This window comes from Uloborus diversus, chromosome 10 (assembly GCF_026930045.1).
Source record: "Uloborus diversus isolate 005 chromosome 10, Udiv.v.3.1, whole genome shotgun sequence".
Classification (NCBI taxonomy): domain Eukaryota; kingdom Metazoa; phylum Arthropoda; class Arachnida; order Araneae; family Uloboridae; genus Uloborus; species Uloborus diversus.
Genome location: NC_072740.1, coordinates 86,340,900 through 86,356,000, shown reverse-complemented (window position 1 = coordinate 86,356,000; position 15,101 = coordinate 86,340,900). Strand labels below are relative to the sequence as shown.

Genomic DNA, 15,101 nt, shown 5'->3' with positions numbered 1-15,101 from the left:
ACTTAAATGGCACAGGTCACAACTTTTGAAATAAACTGATAGGGAGCAAACATTGATTGCTGAATAACGATCACTGAACTTTTCCTCCATGAAATTATGAGTAAACCTATTTGTTACTGACTTAATCGTTAAAACTAGTAAAATTGCAGTTTATAGCACTGAGAGATAATAAAAAAAATTTATAGAGAAGGGCTATGATTCAAGGAATATACTAATTCTTTCACTTTACTGCAATTCTTTTTTCTGATATTCTATTATTCATTTATATCTTTATTAAAATATCTATCTTAATATCACTTTTTCCCTAACACTTCTCCTTTTGTATGACAGTCAATGTCAGACAGATCTGGCTGTACATTGATTAAGACATGAATAAAGCAGTAAAACAAATAGTAAAATTATAAATGAAAATTAGTGAAAACTAGCTGAGCCTAATTTTAGAGTAATTAAACTAACAGCCCAATATTTACAAGATTGCTTTGGAATAATTAAATAAAAGAAAATACTTGACAATTCTCAGGGCTCAAAATTAACAGTGGTCTGCTGGTATAGAACCACAAAAACATCCAACCAGCAGAATATAAATTTTAGAGGTTTATGGAACCATTTTTTTTCTTCCCCTGATTTCTTTTCAAAAAATTTAGCATAACAATTTTTTAAGACTGTTGAGAGAGAATGTTAACAATATTATTTACAATGTTTAATTCCCCTTTGACAGAAAATATATGAACAGAAATTTCTTTATCCTTGCAACATAATGCTTAAACCATTCTATTTCCCCTTCCCAGATCAACAACAGAAATAAGATTTGGTTGGCTAACTTCCTGTTTAGTATTGGTTTTATAGAAAGATGCCTACACTGTTGACTTCTCTTCCCTCATCTTCCAGACATGTCAATTCAAAACTTCAGGTTAACTTTGTTTATCATGTTAATTTTAAAAGACATGTTTGCTTTTTTCCTTGATTTTTCATTTTTCAAAACAAGTAGGGGAAAAGGGGGCACACATGAGCACAGGGCACATGTGAATATGGTATGTTTTACTAGGATAATGTCATGCAAAAAATCTTTAAAAATTATCAAGTAATGGCAGTACCAGCCCTGCTTCTTAATAAACTTTCAGAGCAAGGAGCCAGTTTATGCTCGTGTGATGACAGCTTCTTTGTTTTAACAGATGCTGATGTACTTTTATCAGTCTTCTTCATGTAAAAACATATTTTAAAATAACTAGTAAGCTAAATTTTATTGCAAACCATTATATGAACATTCATGTAAATTTATGCCAATGTTTAAAATTTGTAATTAAATTAAAAATTTTTTATTTTTGAAAATTAGATCTAGGGTAGATGACGGGACACTTGTGAACACAACATATCGGTGCACATGTGAACAGTTCTCATATCCTCTCCACTATATAAATATTAGTGTAGGCTTATTATAAGTGTTAAAACGGATGTAAAGATTTATAATTATTATTTTGCGGCAATCAGTTTGTAAATTTTTTGTTAATTATTATTACATAATTATTAATTATTAATTTTATTATTTTTTAAATTCTTTAATTACTAAATAAATGGTCAAAAATTTAGCGATATATAATATTTGCAAGGAAAATAAAGATAAAATATTTTTCTGTAACTAAAGTTCAGAATAATTTAAAAATTCATCATCATATTCTGTATGAAGCTTACAACAAGAAAGCACTATACAACAAGAATAAACTTTACATAATAAAATATTCTTTGTATTGTTCAGTCTTATAATATTTTTCCTTGTTGATCCAGCGATTAGAACATGCTATGAAACTTTAAAATTTGACAGTGAGCAGAGTTATATAATTCGGAAAAAATATTTTCAAAATGACAGTTACTGTACAATTCAAACTGACAAGGTTTAAGTTACAAACCTTTGAATGCAGTTGGTATATACTTATATGCTTTATTATAACGAGTTTTTCCTTAAAATATGATGCTCTTTCTACATTTTTCAATAGTATTCACTAGTGCCCCAAGCTTGTTCACATGTACCCCACTAAAGGGACACATGTGAACAATTGAAGACATTTTTTTTTAATTCCATAAAATAAAAAAATGATTTTTCAAAAAATCTGAAAAAAATCCATGGCACAATCATGGGGACCCTTTTTCCGTGAGAAATTGATAATATTTTCAGAGAAATTAAGAAATGAAAAAAATGTTCACATCTGCCCCCTTTTCCCCTATGCAAGAATGAACCACTAAAAATTAGTACCGACTAAGAACTTCTTTAAAAAATTTTCTACCCTGAGTGAAGAAGATTAGGAAGAATGTCTTAAAGAGCTCTTTTGTGCCCCAACATAAGGAGTATACAGGCCCATATTTGGAATGTGGCTTGTAACATTAGAATTAGAAATTCACTGAACATTACAAGTGTGAAAAATTATGAACAAAAGGTTAAAGACAGCAACAAAGACAACTTTTTTCTCTTTTTTTTTACATGAACTAAATGCATAATATTTTTTTGCAAATTAGTAAATCACATATAATTTACTTTTTTCCAGCACAACAGTAGAGAAAAATCTAATATGGTAAGCAACATGTTGGATTTCCAAAAAAAAACTTATTCAAAATTAATTTGCATGAGGCTTAAGTAGAAATATTACAAATAAAACGCTTCTTAATCACAGTAAATTACCTGAATCTGTTATTTGCCTATGATAAATTTCATAAAGCTTGACAATAAACAGAGTGAGAGCCACAAACATAAACACAGACACAAAGTAGACTAAATTAATACTGTCTTGATATATTTTAATTACTTTTGTACAAAGGCTTCCATTTTATTTTTAAATTTCTTCTAAAACTATTAACAAAATAAAATTACTTGAGGAGTTAGAGGCAAAAATATCCATTCCTCTAGCTTTTTTTAAAATTAATGCAAGATAAAAAAAAAACACCAGTAATTTTTTGTTGGTACTTAATGTAACTATCATACTGAATCATTTTTATTCATTAGTTATTTGAATTCAAGTAAGTAATGCAAATGCTTCCGATGGGAGAATGTCAGATGGCCACAACTGAAATTCTCAAATTTTGGAGCTGATCCTGCTAGATCAAATTTGAGGTTTGAGAAAAAAAAATGATAAAAATTAAACAAATTGAAATTCTGGAATTTTTAAAAATTGAGAAGATTTAGAAAGTGTTGCGATATAAAGCACTCATTGAGTTTCAAGAAAAGCAATTAATATTGTGGACCTATAGTTCAAAAATACATCACTGTGGCTACTATTAGTGGGTTTTAACCCTTTAAGCGCCAATGTTCCCAAATGGGAACATCAATTTAAAAAAATTGTTTAAAAAAAGTTTTGCTCTTGAGGATTAAAAAAATATATATACTATTAAAAACACACTTGATTTTTTGAAAGAAAACTTATTACCCTCTTATAATATTTATGGCCCACGAAAGTTCACGAAAAATTCACTTTTTCTCGATTTTTACGGAGATTAGTAAAAAATATATATATAATTTTTTTTTAATGCCGAATGTTTTTGAAATTTCAGAGGAATAATAAATAAGGACCATTTTGATGAACAAATATGACAGAAAAAAAATTTGCATCACAAATGTACTGTCTATAAGCTATCAAACTTCTATGTTCCCAGAACATAGCCGTGTTTTAGTATACAAAATCTGACATTGTTTTTTGCTTTATTAGTTCTGTAATGTGAAAAGTGATAGTCTATGTAATTGCTGTGAACCACTACTGCTGCATGTAAAAACAAGTTGATGACATTTCAATCTTCAACTTGTTCAACAGTGTCCTTTTTTGCCCCCCCCCCCCCTCCCGACCTCTAGTTTTAGGATGAAAGTGATTTAGGAAAACCCACTTAGTACTTATAAATGGAGATACTTAGGACTCTTTGCTAATACCTATGTGAGGATACAATCTGTTAGTGATAAATTTCTCTTTCAATCCCTTGAAAAAACACAAGAAAATCTGTTTTGAAAGTTGTTGTTTACGTGTATGGTCCCCTTTCATATCACAGATATTGTACATATTAACACAAAAAAATAAGTATTGGAACAAGAAAAGAACATTTTCAGTAAGGTAATTTGCTTTTCATACAACCATTATACATGATACAATACAGTTATTGCTTGTATTAACAAATTTTTAATTTGGGAGCTTAGTTTATACTTACTTATTTGAGATTTTTTATAGCTTGTATTGAATAAATATATAAATGTTATGATTTTTTCCTGTTTATATTGATTTTTAATTATTTTCCATTTAAAACTTATATGAATGAAACCATTAGCATAAATTATATCAACTATTTCTGCATGCAAACAAAATTTTGACCAAAATCGTTAAGCATAATCTATTAGTTGCCTTAATAAAAAAACTTCATGCAACACGCCAATGTTCCCAAATGGGAACATGCTCGAAAAGTAAGATAAAAAATAATTTTTAAAATTTCTTCTTTCATTGTTTGTAGGAATGCCTATCAATCTTATTTTTATGAAGTAACTTCTTTGTTTTCTTTGGATCATAGAGTGGCGTTTAAAGGGTTAAACCTTGAAGTGGCCAATACTGGTGTTTTACTTTACTTAAGATATAACAGGAGTAATTTTGTTTTAAAAATCTAGAGTTAAGTATATAATTTAACAATGTACATGATAAAAATTTTGAAATATTTTAACAACATAAGAAAAAAGTAGATTCAAAATTTTTTTTTCAAAACTGGGAAAAAAGAAATTAAAATATTTACGTAATGGTCTTTTGATCTCCATCAGGAAACCATTTATATATGTAACTGATGTAGGGAACTTTGTCCTCCAACAAAGCTTTGAATTTTGGATCATATTTTCCATAAACCACAGCTCCAGTAACTCCTATGCCAGTAGTTGCAATCAATCCAAAAATAACTTTCCCAGAACCACCGCTATAACAATTTTTAAAAAATAAAGTCAATAAATACACAAAATTACAACAAAGCACAGCATTTAGCACATGACCAGCAGGAGAAATCATCAACCTATGATTTGCGGGTCACCAAATGACTCATACCATAATAAGAGCAGGCCCGCCATTCAAGACATCAAGGAGAGGGGGGGGGGGGACAATTGACTCCCTCCTGGATTTTAGAAACATAATGAATTGCCCCTGGAACCTTTTACATTTCAAAAAGTTATGCTTTTTAGCAAAACTTATTAGTTTAATTACATTTTAGGCATTTTTTTTTCTTTTCAGTGTATTATTTCTATTATTTATTTTTGATACTGTGACATTTTCATTCACTTTGAGTTTACCAATAGTTGAGAAGAAAATAAAGACTAAAATGTACCATTTTTTTTTTTTTTTTCAACCATAAAAAATCGCAAACACTTGTTTTTTGGAGTCACAGGGAACTCTTTCTTTTTGATGCAGAAAAGATGTGAGCAAAGACAATTGGCTGAGATGGAATTTTAAATCCGCAAGCTCACATCCTTTTTTAAAGAAAAAAGGGGTGCCTTGTAACCCCAAAACACGTCCCTATGAGTTTTAGCAAATTTTTGTCTTTTTATATTTATTTATGTATTCATTTTCATTTTTACTTTCAGGAAAAATTGTCAAACTTTTTATTTTTTATGATACAGTAGACCTTCATTTTATGCAGAGTTTTTTTACGCGGTTTTGATTATATGCGGTTTGAGATTTGATACCTTTATTTTATTTTATGTTAATGAGTTTCGGTTTTACACGGATGCGGCAATGCAAACAGATAAAATTTTCGCCTCTTTCAAAATCCAAACTCCTGAATAGTGCAGATTACATGTAATAAATTGCATTTTGGAGCGCTAATAATTGAGCTTGAACTACCAGGGACATTTTATGTAATATGCTCCAAAGTTCTTTCCAGAAGTAAAGTTATTAAACTCACACAGTTCAGAACTCACTGGAAGAAGAGCTTTTAGGAATGACATAGGCGACCAAAACCAAAGAGGATACCTACATCTGTGACACACAACCAAAAAGTTCACATTGAACATTTTGAGCCATTCCTATACAACAGAAATGATTTTTCTGATGTGTTAGTGAAGGATGATTCTATCATGGAAATGACGCAAGTGGTCATGGATGCGTTAATGCTCTGCAAAGAATTACAGAGAAAAATTCTTAATTGCTGCCAAAACTATCATTGCCAGCTCCTCTTTTTAAACAGAACATGAAATTTATTTATGTTTTCTTTATGCATGTTGTGCATAAAGTCATCACTAGAAAGAAGTAGTTTTTTTTTTAAATCTAACCCCTATTTTAACACTATTATTAAGTCTCAATTTATGAGGTTTGATTTACACTGCATTTTCATTTCTAAAAGTTATGCTTTTTAATAAAACTTAATTCATTTATATTTCTGCCCTTTTTTCCTTATAGTGTTATTAATATCAATTCTTGAGTAGTGTAATGAGAAAATTTTGAATTCTCATGAAATAAATTCTTGTTATGTTTTATGGATTTTTGTTAATCATTTCACAATGTTTGATATTTTTTATTGCAGTGTCATCGTTTTAACTCTAGCTTATGAACAATCTAAAATATGATTGTTTTCATTTCAATGTATGCACGCATTTTCTTCATGTGCCATTTACATCTATAATTGCTAATTATAAAAGTAAGTAAAAAGGCAAAAAAAAAAAAAAAGTTAAAAATTTACATTCATTTCCATTTTTGTTAATCCTTCCCCCCCCCCCCCCCCCCCCCCCCCCCGCCGAACACAACGAAATTTGGATTACAAGCTTTATTTCATCTATTACACTTATTTTGGGTTCTAAAAATGATCTTTATAGTAACTATATTTTATGTCATATTTTACATTAATTTTGTAATTACTTATAAAAATCTGGAACTAACTTGTACAGCTAATAAATTTATTTATTTAAACATAATTCATCTAATCTTTGCTAAAAAAAAAGAAAAGCTTTCTTCCTTCATTGACCACTTTCGTATTTGAAAAATAGTTATAACAAAAACTTCACAGTCAGTATTTTTTTCCTTTTTTTTTTTGTTAATTTTACAATCATCATGAAATAGAATTTTACTTGTTAACGTTTCACCAGATGGCAGCATTTTCGACGCAGAAAAAAGACTAAAAATAACAGTTCATCTCAGGTTAACTCAATTTTCTGAGCTTTTTTAATGCGTTCCAACTTTTCAAAATATTTCTCTCATGCTACAACATCTCATCCAATGTTTGGCTGTTTCCGGATCCTCTGAATTAGTTAAATCTATGTTCATTTGCTCAGTTTTGAAAAAAAAGGTCTGAACCCCAGTAACAGACACTGAAAAATCTGACGACACCCAGAAACAGACAGGATGAGGAAAGGGTGAATAATCGACAAAATTCCCCTTTTCTCTTCAAAATGAGCAAAAGTTCTTTATTTTTAGCACTAAATCCTTATTAAATTCAAATAAACATGAAATACCAGTAACAGATCCTTAAGGTCACCAGTAACAGACCCTTGTCTGTTACTGGTGACCTTACCCTAATTATAAATTTACTCACATTTTTAGGGGAATTTTATTTTTAAAAAACAAAAAGTGTTAAATAATCAAGAATATTTGTAAGTTTGGATAGAGAAAAAATCCATTAAGAAGAAACTAATACAGTCGAGCCTCCGTATATCGAACTTCCTCATATCAAAATTTTCTATATATTGAAATCCCAGCAAATTTCAATGTTCATTACATAGAAAAATTGTTTCTATAGATCGAAAAAATCTCTACATATCGAAAAAAATTTCGAGACATTCTTAGATTTTTTTTTCTACTTTAGACTATTTGTCTCATGAAAAATGAAGGTTAGGGGAGAAAATTATGTTTACTAAAGGTTGCTAAGAAATCTGGGTTTGAGGGGTGTGTAGATAGGTCGTTGTTCCGTTCTGGAGTTCCTAAATTCCTTCAAGTTTATTTCAAATCTTAGTTGTAACCAGTAACACTAAAATCAGTTTCAAGTTATCCTTTTTGTCTCTGGATTATCATTTCTAGTCTTTTTAGCTTTAGTAAAAATCATTCAAGTTAAGTTCATTTTTTACTTTTCTCTTGGTTACATTGTCAAAGCGAAAATCCCCTCATGATGCGAATCAAGTTGAACTGCCGAAGAATGAAGATGTATGAAGGCACAAAAATGTAATTTCTGTTAATTTTTCAGTTATTAACTTTCGTTTAATCAGATGCTCGTATAAATTAGAAATTGGGTTTCATGCACGACAATTATCTTTAAATTTAATATTTTAAGAGATTTTTATGCTAAAATAAGATTGTTTCTATAGATCGAATTTTTTCCGGCAATTTGCTATTTCGATATATGGGGGTCCGACTATAATTAGAAAAACAACACTGACCCAAAACATGTTCTGATTAGGCATGCTTCCAAATTTTCAATCGAGATAACATAGTCAAACAAAATATTGATCAAAACTATACAAGTGATAATTAAATATTTATTATTTTCTTACTTTATCTATAAATGTTTTTCATTCTTTCTTGTTTTTTTTTCAATTTTAATTAATTAAATAGTCATAGACATAAAACAAAATAAAAATTTTCGTTCCAGAATTTCAACCGCATTTTTTAAACTCTCTTGGTTTTCATTGTTTTGATTTCTCCCCCCCCCCTATTTATTTTATAAAACAAACCAAAACGAGCTGATGTCTGCATCACATGACTTCCTTTCATGCCAATTTAATGATAACAGTGCCTTGGAGTAAAAAATAAACACTTTAAACATTCTCATCCCTAATTTGTTGCAAACCGAAGCAAAAAAACATTTCACACAGATTAATTTTCCCAATATTGGCAACTTTAATGTGATTCAATTATTGATTCCCCCCCCCCCAAAATGGTGCAAAAGACCCCGAATTTTGGAACATCCGAATGCAACCAAAAGGGGAGCTGCACAACTAGACCCCACTTACCAAATTTCAGCTTTTTACTGCATACCGTTTTTGAGTTATGTGAGATACATACGGACATACATACTTATGGACGTCATGAGAAAACTCGTTGTAATTAACTCGAGGATCGTCAAAATGGATATTTTGGATGTTCATATGTTCTTAGGTATATACAGGGCCGTAGTCAAGTGCATTCGTTTGGGGGGGGGGTGTTGAAACTGATTTTGCCGACTGACTCTCGACATTTGCCGACAGGTACATCCGCACACAATAAATAAATAAGTATATATATATATATATATATATATATATATATATATATATATATATTTGATAGAAATTTGTCACATATTGAAGTCTGCAACACGCATTGTAGACTAACTTTAGTAATGCTAAGGGAATGCATTAATTTCGATACAAGTCAATATATACTGCTCTCCTCCGAAAAATTTCTGGAATTGGCATCCGAAAAAGGTAACTTTAGGCTTTGTTGTATATTTTAAGAAAGAGAAGGCGCAGGTTCCCCTCCCCCCCATTATCTTTTTCACTGGGGTCAATTTTGGACTTTATAGAAAGGATGGTTTTGGGGGCTAGAGACAAACATTTATGCTATCTTTGCTGATGCAAAGAAAAGGAATGGAGTGTTCGGGGGCCCTCCCCCGAAAAGTTTTTAAAATTAAAGTTTTAAAAACGTAGTTTCAGGCTATTTATGGAGACTGTGGGTGAGAGGGTAGGTACTGACAGATCTCCAGTGGACAGTGGCAGATTAGCTATAGAAAAAAGGGAATAATAACATACAGTCAAACAAACAGTCATGACTCTCGATTTTAAAAGACTCGATTGTTTAGGAAATTTACGAGGAATTATAAGAACTTTTAGAGGAGACATAATGAGGAAATTCGAGAAAAAAAAGAAAGAAAACATATTTTATCCATTCAAAATTTAAATTTAGGCCAAAGAATATTTTCTACTTACACAAAAAGTTTTCATACTATATGGTGAATTAATTATATTACATAAGCAAAGCATGTTTTGGAAGAAAAAATATCTCACGGTAGTCATCCATTCAGGTACCCTTTGAATACTTTGTTTTTCATTGAATATTTTCATAGCGCACGAAGAAGATGAAAAGTATACAAATCAAGAGAATTGCATGGTATGCCGAGAAATAGAGTATGATATAGAGAGTATAATATGAGTCATCTCATAATAATGGAAGGTTAGAAATAGCGGTGTTTGGCAGGTTCTCCCCCTGAAAATTTTAGAAATTGTTATTCTGAAAACGAAATTTTAGACAACCTTTGACGATGTTTGGGTGACAGCAGGCTAGGAAAATGTTTCGAAACTGAAGATTTCAAAATGCGATTTTAAGCTATTTTTTGGATGAGTTAGGGGAAGGGATGGGACCCAGGGGCGCTCCCTTTACAATTTTGTGAAATTAAAGTTCCATAGGCAATCATAGCTCACTATTAGTCATATTAAGGAAAGAAGAGATGAATGACATCTTTTTAGTGTTGGGGGGAAAGAGTGGGATTAAAAGACTCAGCCCCGAAAATTTCTGAGATTGAAGTTCGAAAAACGTATTTTTACACAATCTGTGATGATGTTCAGAGACTGTCCCTCGAAAAACTTTATTATTTCTATTCTGTCTTCAAAAATGGTGTTTTCGAGTCGTAAATTTGAAACAATTTTCGGTAAGACTTACTCCTCCTCTTCCTCATCTAACGTAGCTAAACATAGTTTTCTAATGTTTTTAGCAGGGACACAGTTCCTCCTTCGAACATCATCAAAGATGGCTTGAAATTGCATTTTTTGCCTCAATGTTGAAACATTTCCGTCGAGAACCACGGAATCTTATCTCTTCCTTTAACGTCACGAAACGTTAGTGTAAAAGTGCCTTGCCTATAAGAAGCCATGTCTGCCTAGTCGAAAACTAGGGGTCTGACTCTTTAAAGGGCCCTGCTCGGAATCAGACTCGTATAAATTTTATCAGTTTTATGGGAGGAAAGAGGCCCGGAAAGCAAACTAACAATTAACCTGCCCCTGCCAACGGGGATGAGGGTATTGTTCAACCTCCAATTTTGAACAATACCCTCATCCCCGTTGATCTCTACACATAACCTAAAACTTCGCTTTTGAAACTTCAAAATTAAAGATTTTCTGGACACATCCTCCAAGCACTATATTTTCCCTAACGTCATCAAAATAATCCTCAAACGCGTTTTAAGATTTTAATTTAAAAAAAAATCCAGTTGAGGGTCCCCGAACTACACGCTTCCCAAATATCAAAGATAGCCTGAAACTGAGCACAATTTTGCCGAGCTAAAGTCTGAAACACCCCATCTCACCTAATGTCTGCAAAGATAGTCTAAAATTGCGTTTTGAAAACTTCCAAATCCAAAAACTTTCCGGGAGAAACTCTTGACTCCCTAATATCAGCAAAGATAGTCTAAAACTTACTTCAATTTTAAAAAATATTCCGAGAGGGTACTCCAAATCCTCTTTCCACATTACAAAATGTAGACTAAATTAACAATGTTTACGTCAATTTCCCAAATAATCGCATTCTGCTCTTTTTACAAGCCCCGTACCATCTATGGCAGCAATTGAAAGTACAATTTCGACATTTAATGAGTGAGGATCAATTTAAAGATCAGTATTGATAATCAAGAGCGTCAAAATGGTCTAACTCTGCCTGATGTCAGTACACGGTGAAATCAAAGTCTTATTTATAAATAACTAAAAAAAGGAAAATGAGAGCTATTTCAATTTTTAATGTTTAAGAATTTTTCTGAGCATGTTTAAGTGATTTATTAACATTACTGTAGGTGAAAACATTTCAGTATTTCTATCTCCTAGTTAAATTTTAATCATATTACTCAAGCATAGGCGTTTTACAGCTTTTTATATCTTTTTTAAAATATCCAGATTCACAAGATTCACAAATATAAGTGTATTGGAATTTTAAATTATTGTTAAATTTAAAGCTACCAATTATTAGTATAATTTGTAATTAGGGATTGCAATACCGGTCCAAAAATTCAATACTGATATTTGATATTTTTAGAGCATGATACCGGAATTCCGGTATTAATCCCAGTATTTGAAATTTCTCAAAAAATATATATTTCTCAAAAAATATATATTTCTCAAAACATATTGTTTCGTTTCCACATTTCATAATTTTGTACAAACATTGTATTATTTATAAAAACGTATTGTGAACAAACGTAAATGCAGGAACAGATGTTATAAAAAAAATCAGTTATAGTAAAAAAACATAATTATTGAATTGTTTCAGAGCCTAGAACTCATTTGGTACTCTACTTTCCCCGGTGGTACTGTTATCAATGCGCGATACACCTCGATCCTTTTAAAGTATTGATTATCTTTGCAAACACAGGCCATCCACCTATACCTATGTTTAAGCAAGAACTTCTTTATATACAACATTTTTAGTTTTTTTTCTGGTGCTAAAATTATTAAGCTGCTTGATGACTTTGGAGCAAGCTACATAAAATTGGCCATGTGAAAAAAAGTCTTCTCTTAAATTAATCCCTGCTACTTTTAATGTTTGTCCTTGTGACTTATTAACGGTTAACATGGCGCACAAAAATGCGATTCATCTCACCGTCTAGTAATGAAAACATCATTTTGCAATCTTTCCACTACTTTTGTTTCATGATATTTGATTTGTTTGTGATTTTGAACCCAAATTTGAACATTAATAGATTGATTTTGGTCCTGTATCATGGAAAAAGGAATGTGCTAAAATATAAGTAGATATTTTATAAGTTAAATTGAGAAACTTTTTTAATTAAAACTATTTATTAAAGAATTTTCTACCAAAGAAAATTTTTCTTTCTCTTTTTCTTTTAAACTTACAACACTGCGAATGTGTAACAGGGGCCAATAGACATCCAGTTTTCCATCCCAGCCAGCATACCCAATTTACATCTTTTTTTTTTTTTTTTCAATATTTAGTGGAAGATATATAAAAAAGATAAGCTCAAAATAAAGCTTGAAAATATTACATTAAAATAATCATACCTCTTCTGCTGTTTTCAAATGAGTTTTTTTTTTCTCTCCTCAAATTAAGATCAAATGCTTTCAGATTTTTCCTTCCTTGCCACAAGAATTATTGCTCGTTCACTTGCAAAGTGAAGTTCAAAATTTCAACTAAACTTTTTTTTTTTGTGCAGTGCTGAATAATCAAAATAACTCCATATGTAGAATAGTCATTCAAGTCGTCTGCTCTACTCCTTGATGCGGCTAGCAATGAAAATCAAACTCGATGCCACTTTTGTCATCAAGGTTCCAGCTCCAATAACCATTTTCGTCTTTCGGCGGAAAGTTCACACAGCAGGGCTCCGGACAAACCGTTCGAAACTAAAAGCACACTACAACAGTTTTGATTCAGGATTTCCCTAATTTTCCCTCGAGCTCCTAGTTTCAGAGAAACGTTTTCAGTGGAAAAGACCCCTGAAGGTCCAACATTCCTGTGTTTCTAGTGTCAAACGGGTCCTTCTTTTATTATGTATCCCCCACACCACTACGGCGTCTCGGCGGCGACATTTCTGAGTACTACAATTGACGGACAAATGTCCTGTTACTATACTGTGCACTTGTGTGGTCGACAAATAAGCATAACCCCAGCTAGTAAAATACTATTTTGATTTTTATTCGTTAGCGTAATAAAAGTGGAAATGGTGCTCAATTTGCGTCCAGAAGTTTTTTTCAAAAACAAACACTTATGAGTACAAATGTGACTTTGTATTGCAATATTTTCACTATCTTTCTCTCAATTTTACTTTGTTTTAGTTTTGGCTTCCTATGTATTTTTCCCACTTTGATGTGGTTTTTATTGATGATGCAATTTCATAAACGTGTCGACGGCCAGAAGCTATTGTATTTTTAAACTGATAATTTCCATAGGTTTTTTTATGTAATGTTCTAAATAATTTTAAAAAATGTTTGAAACGTGCATCTTGACTGCTCATTGTTATGTAATTTTAATGCGCAATACAGATTCCCGGGTGATATCTAAATAATATATTAAGGTTTCTTTTTAGATTTTGAAGAATTAACACTCGATTAGAATTTACGAATATCAGACTTAACGTTCAATTCCAAAACGTTCATGACATTCAGAATTAATTCTAAAAATAAAATTGCCAATTGTAGCTGAAACTGCCGACTGTCCCTGTGACCTCAGCAAAATATTCTTATGCGGCAAAACTTGTCTGATGCTTCGGCAAGTTTTGAGACATTATTGCATTTTTTTTTAAATTTTAATTCCTGAATTTTCCTTCTCATGTGTGCATTGCATACCCATATTTCATCATTCGGCAAATTGAGAATTTCTCAAAAATTTAAGTTCGGGGGGTCACTGGATCAGTGTTGGCAAAATCAAATTTTGTTCAAGTGAATGTCGGTAAATTGGGAATGCGGTGCAATTAGCAGCTGCGAGTTGATTATGTCTTTCAGAAGAACAGTCTTCAGTACGATCACAGGATACACTAGACATTCCTATACAAACTAAACTAGTATATACATGTAACAAATAACGAATAAATACCTTTGTGCTGAAAATTCAAAAAATCAGTAATCCAACGTCAGAAAGCACAAATATTGCAAGATATTGCAGACACGTGTTTCGGTGTTACAAGGAACACCTTTTTCAATGCAAAGAAATGTGAGCTTCTGGATGAAAAGTCATCCGAGAAAAGCAACACGGTGGAACAGGAGATAGTATAAATATCAAAAACTAGAAATTAAACAAAACAAAAAAGATAAAATGACACCATGGAGGCAAAATTTATTATATAATTCCATCAGGAAAAAAAACGTTAAGTAATAAATTTTCCAAGAAAACCCATAAACAATGCAAAAAGTCCAAAAATGAAACCACTCTGAATAAATTAGCAATAAATTTACCAGCGGGAAAAACTATGTATGAAAGCAATGTATCAAATGGAGAAATGCATTTAAGAACAAAGTGAAGGATAAACATATTGGAATTAGTTAATCGCCAAACGAAATAAGAAAGCAAAAAATGAAAAAAATAAAAGTAAGAAATGTACGACGTTTACATAAAAAATAATATAAAAACTAAACCAATTTTAACAAAGGAGTCCACACAGAAGAAAAATAGGGAATTGCAGTAAGATCGTTGACTAAATTAGAA

General features: G+C 31.2%; 1 protein-coding gene across 2 annotated transcripts in view; it reads right to left on the bottom strand.

Annotated features, from left to right (window-relative positions):
• LOC129231876 (MICOS complex subunit MIC60-like) overlaps window positions 1-15,101 on the bottom strand; it is a 74,824-nt gene that overhangs the window by 45,817 nt on the left and 13,906 nt on the right. For both annotated transcript variants that reach the window (XM_054866264.1, XM_054866265.1), the window contains exon 3: window positions 4,750-4,923. In XM_054866264.1, the coding sequence (XP_054722239.1) occupies window positions 4,750-4,923 (174 nt within the window). The remainder of the gene's footprint in view (window positions 1-4,749; window positions 4,924-15,101) is intronic.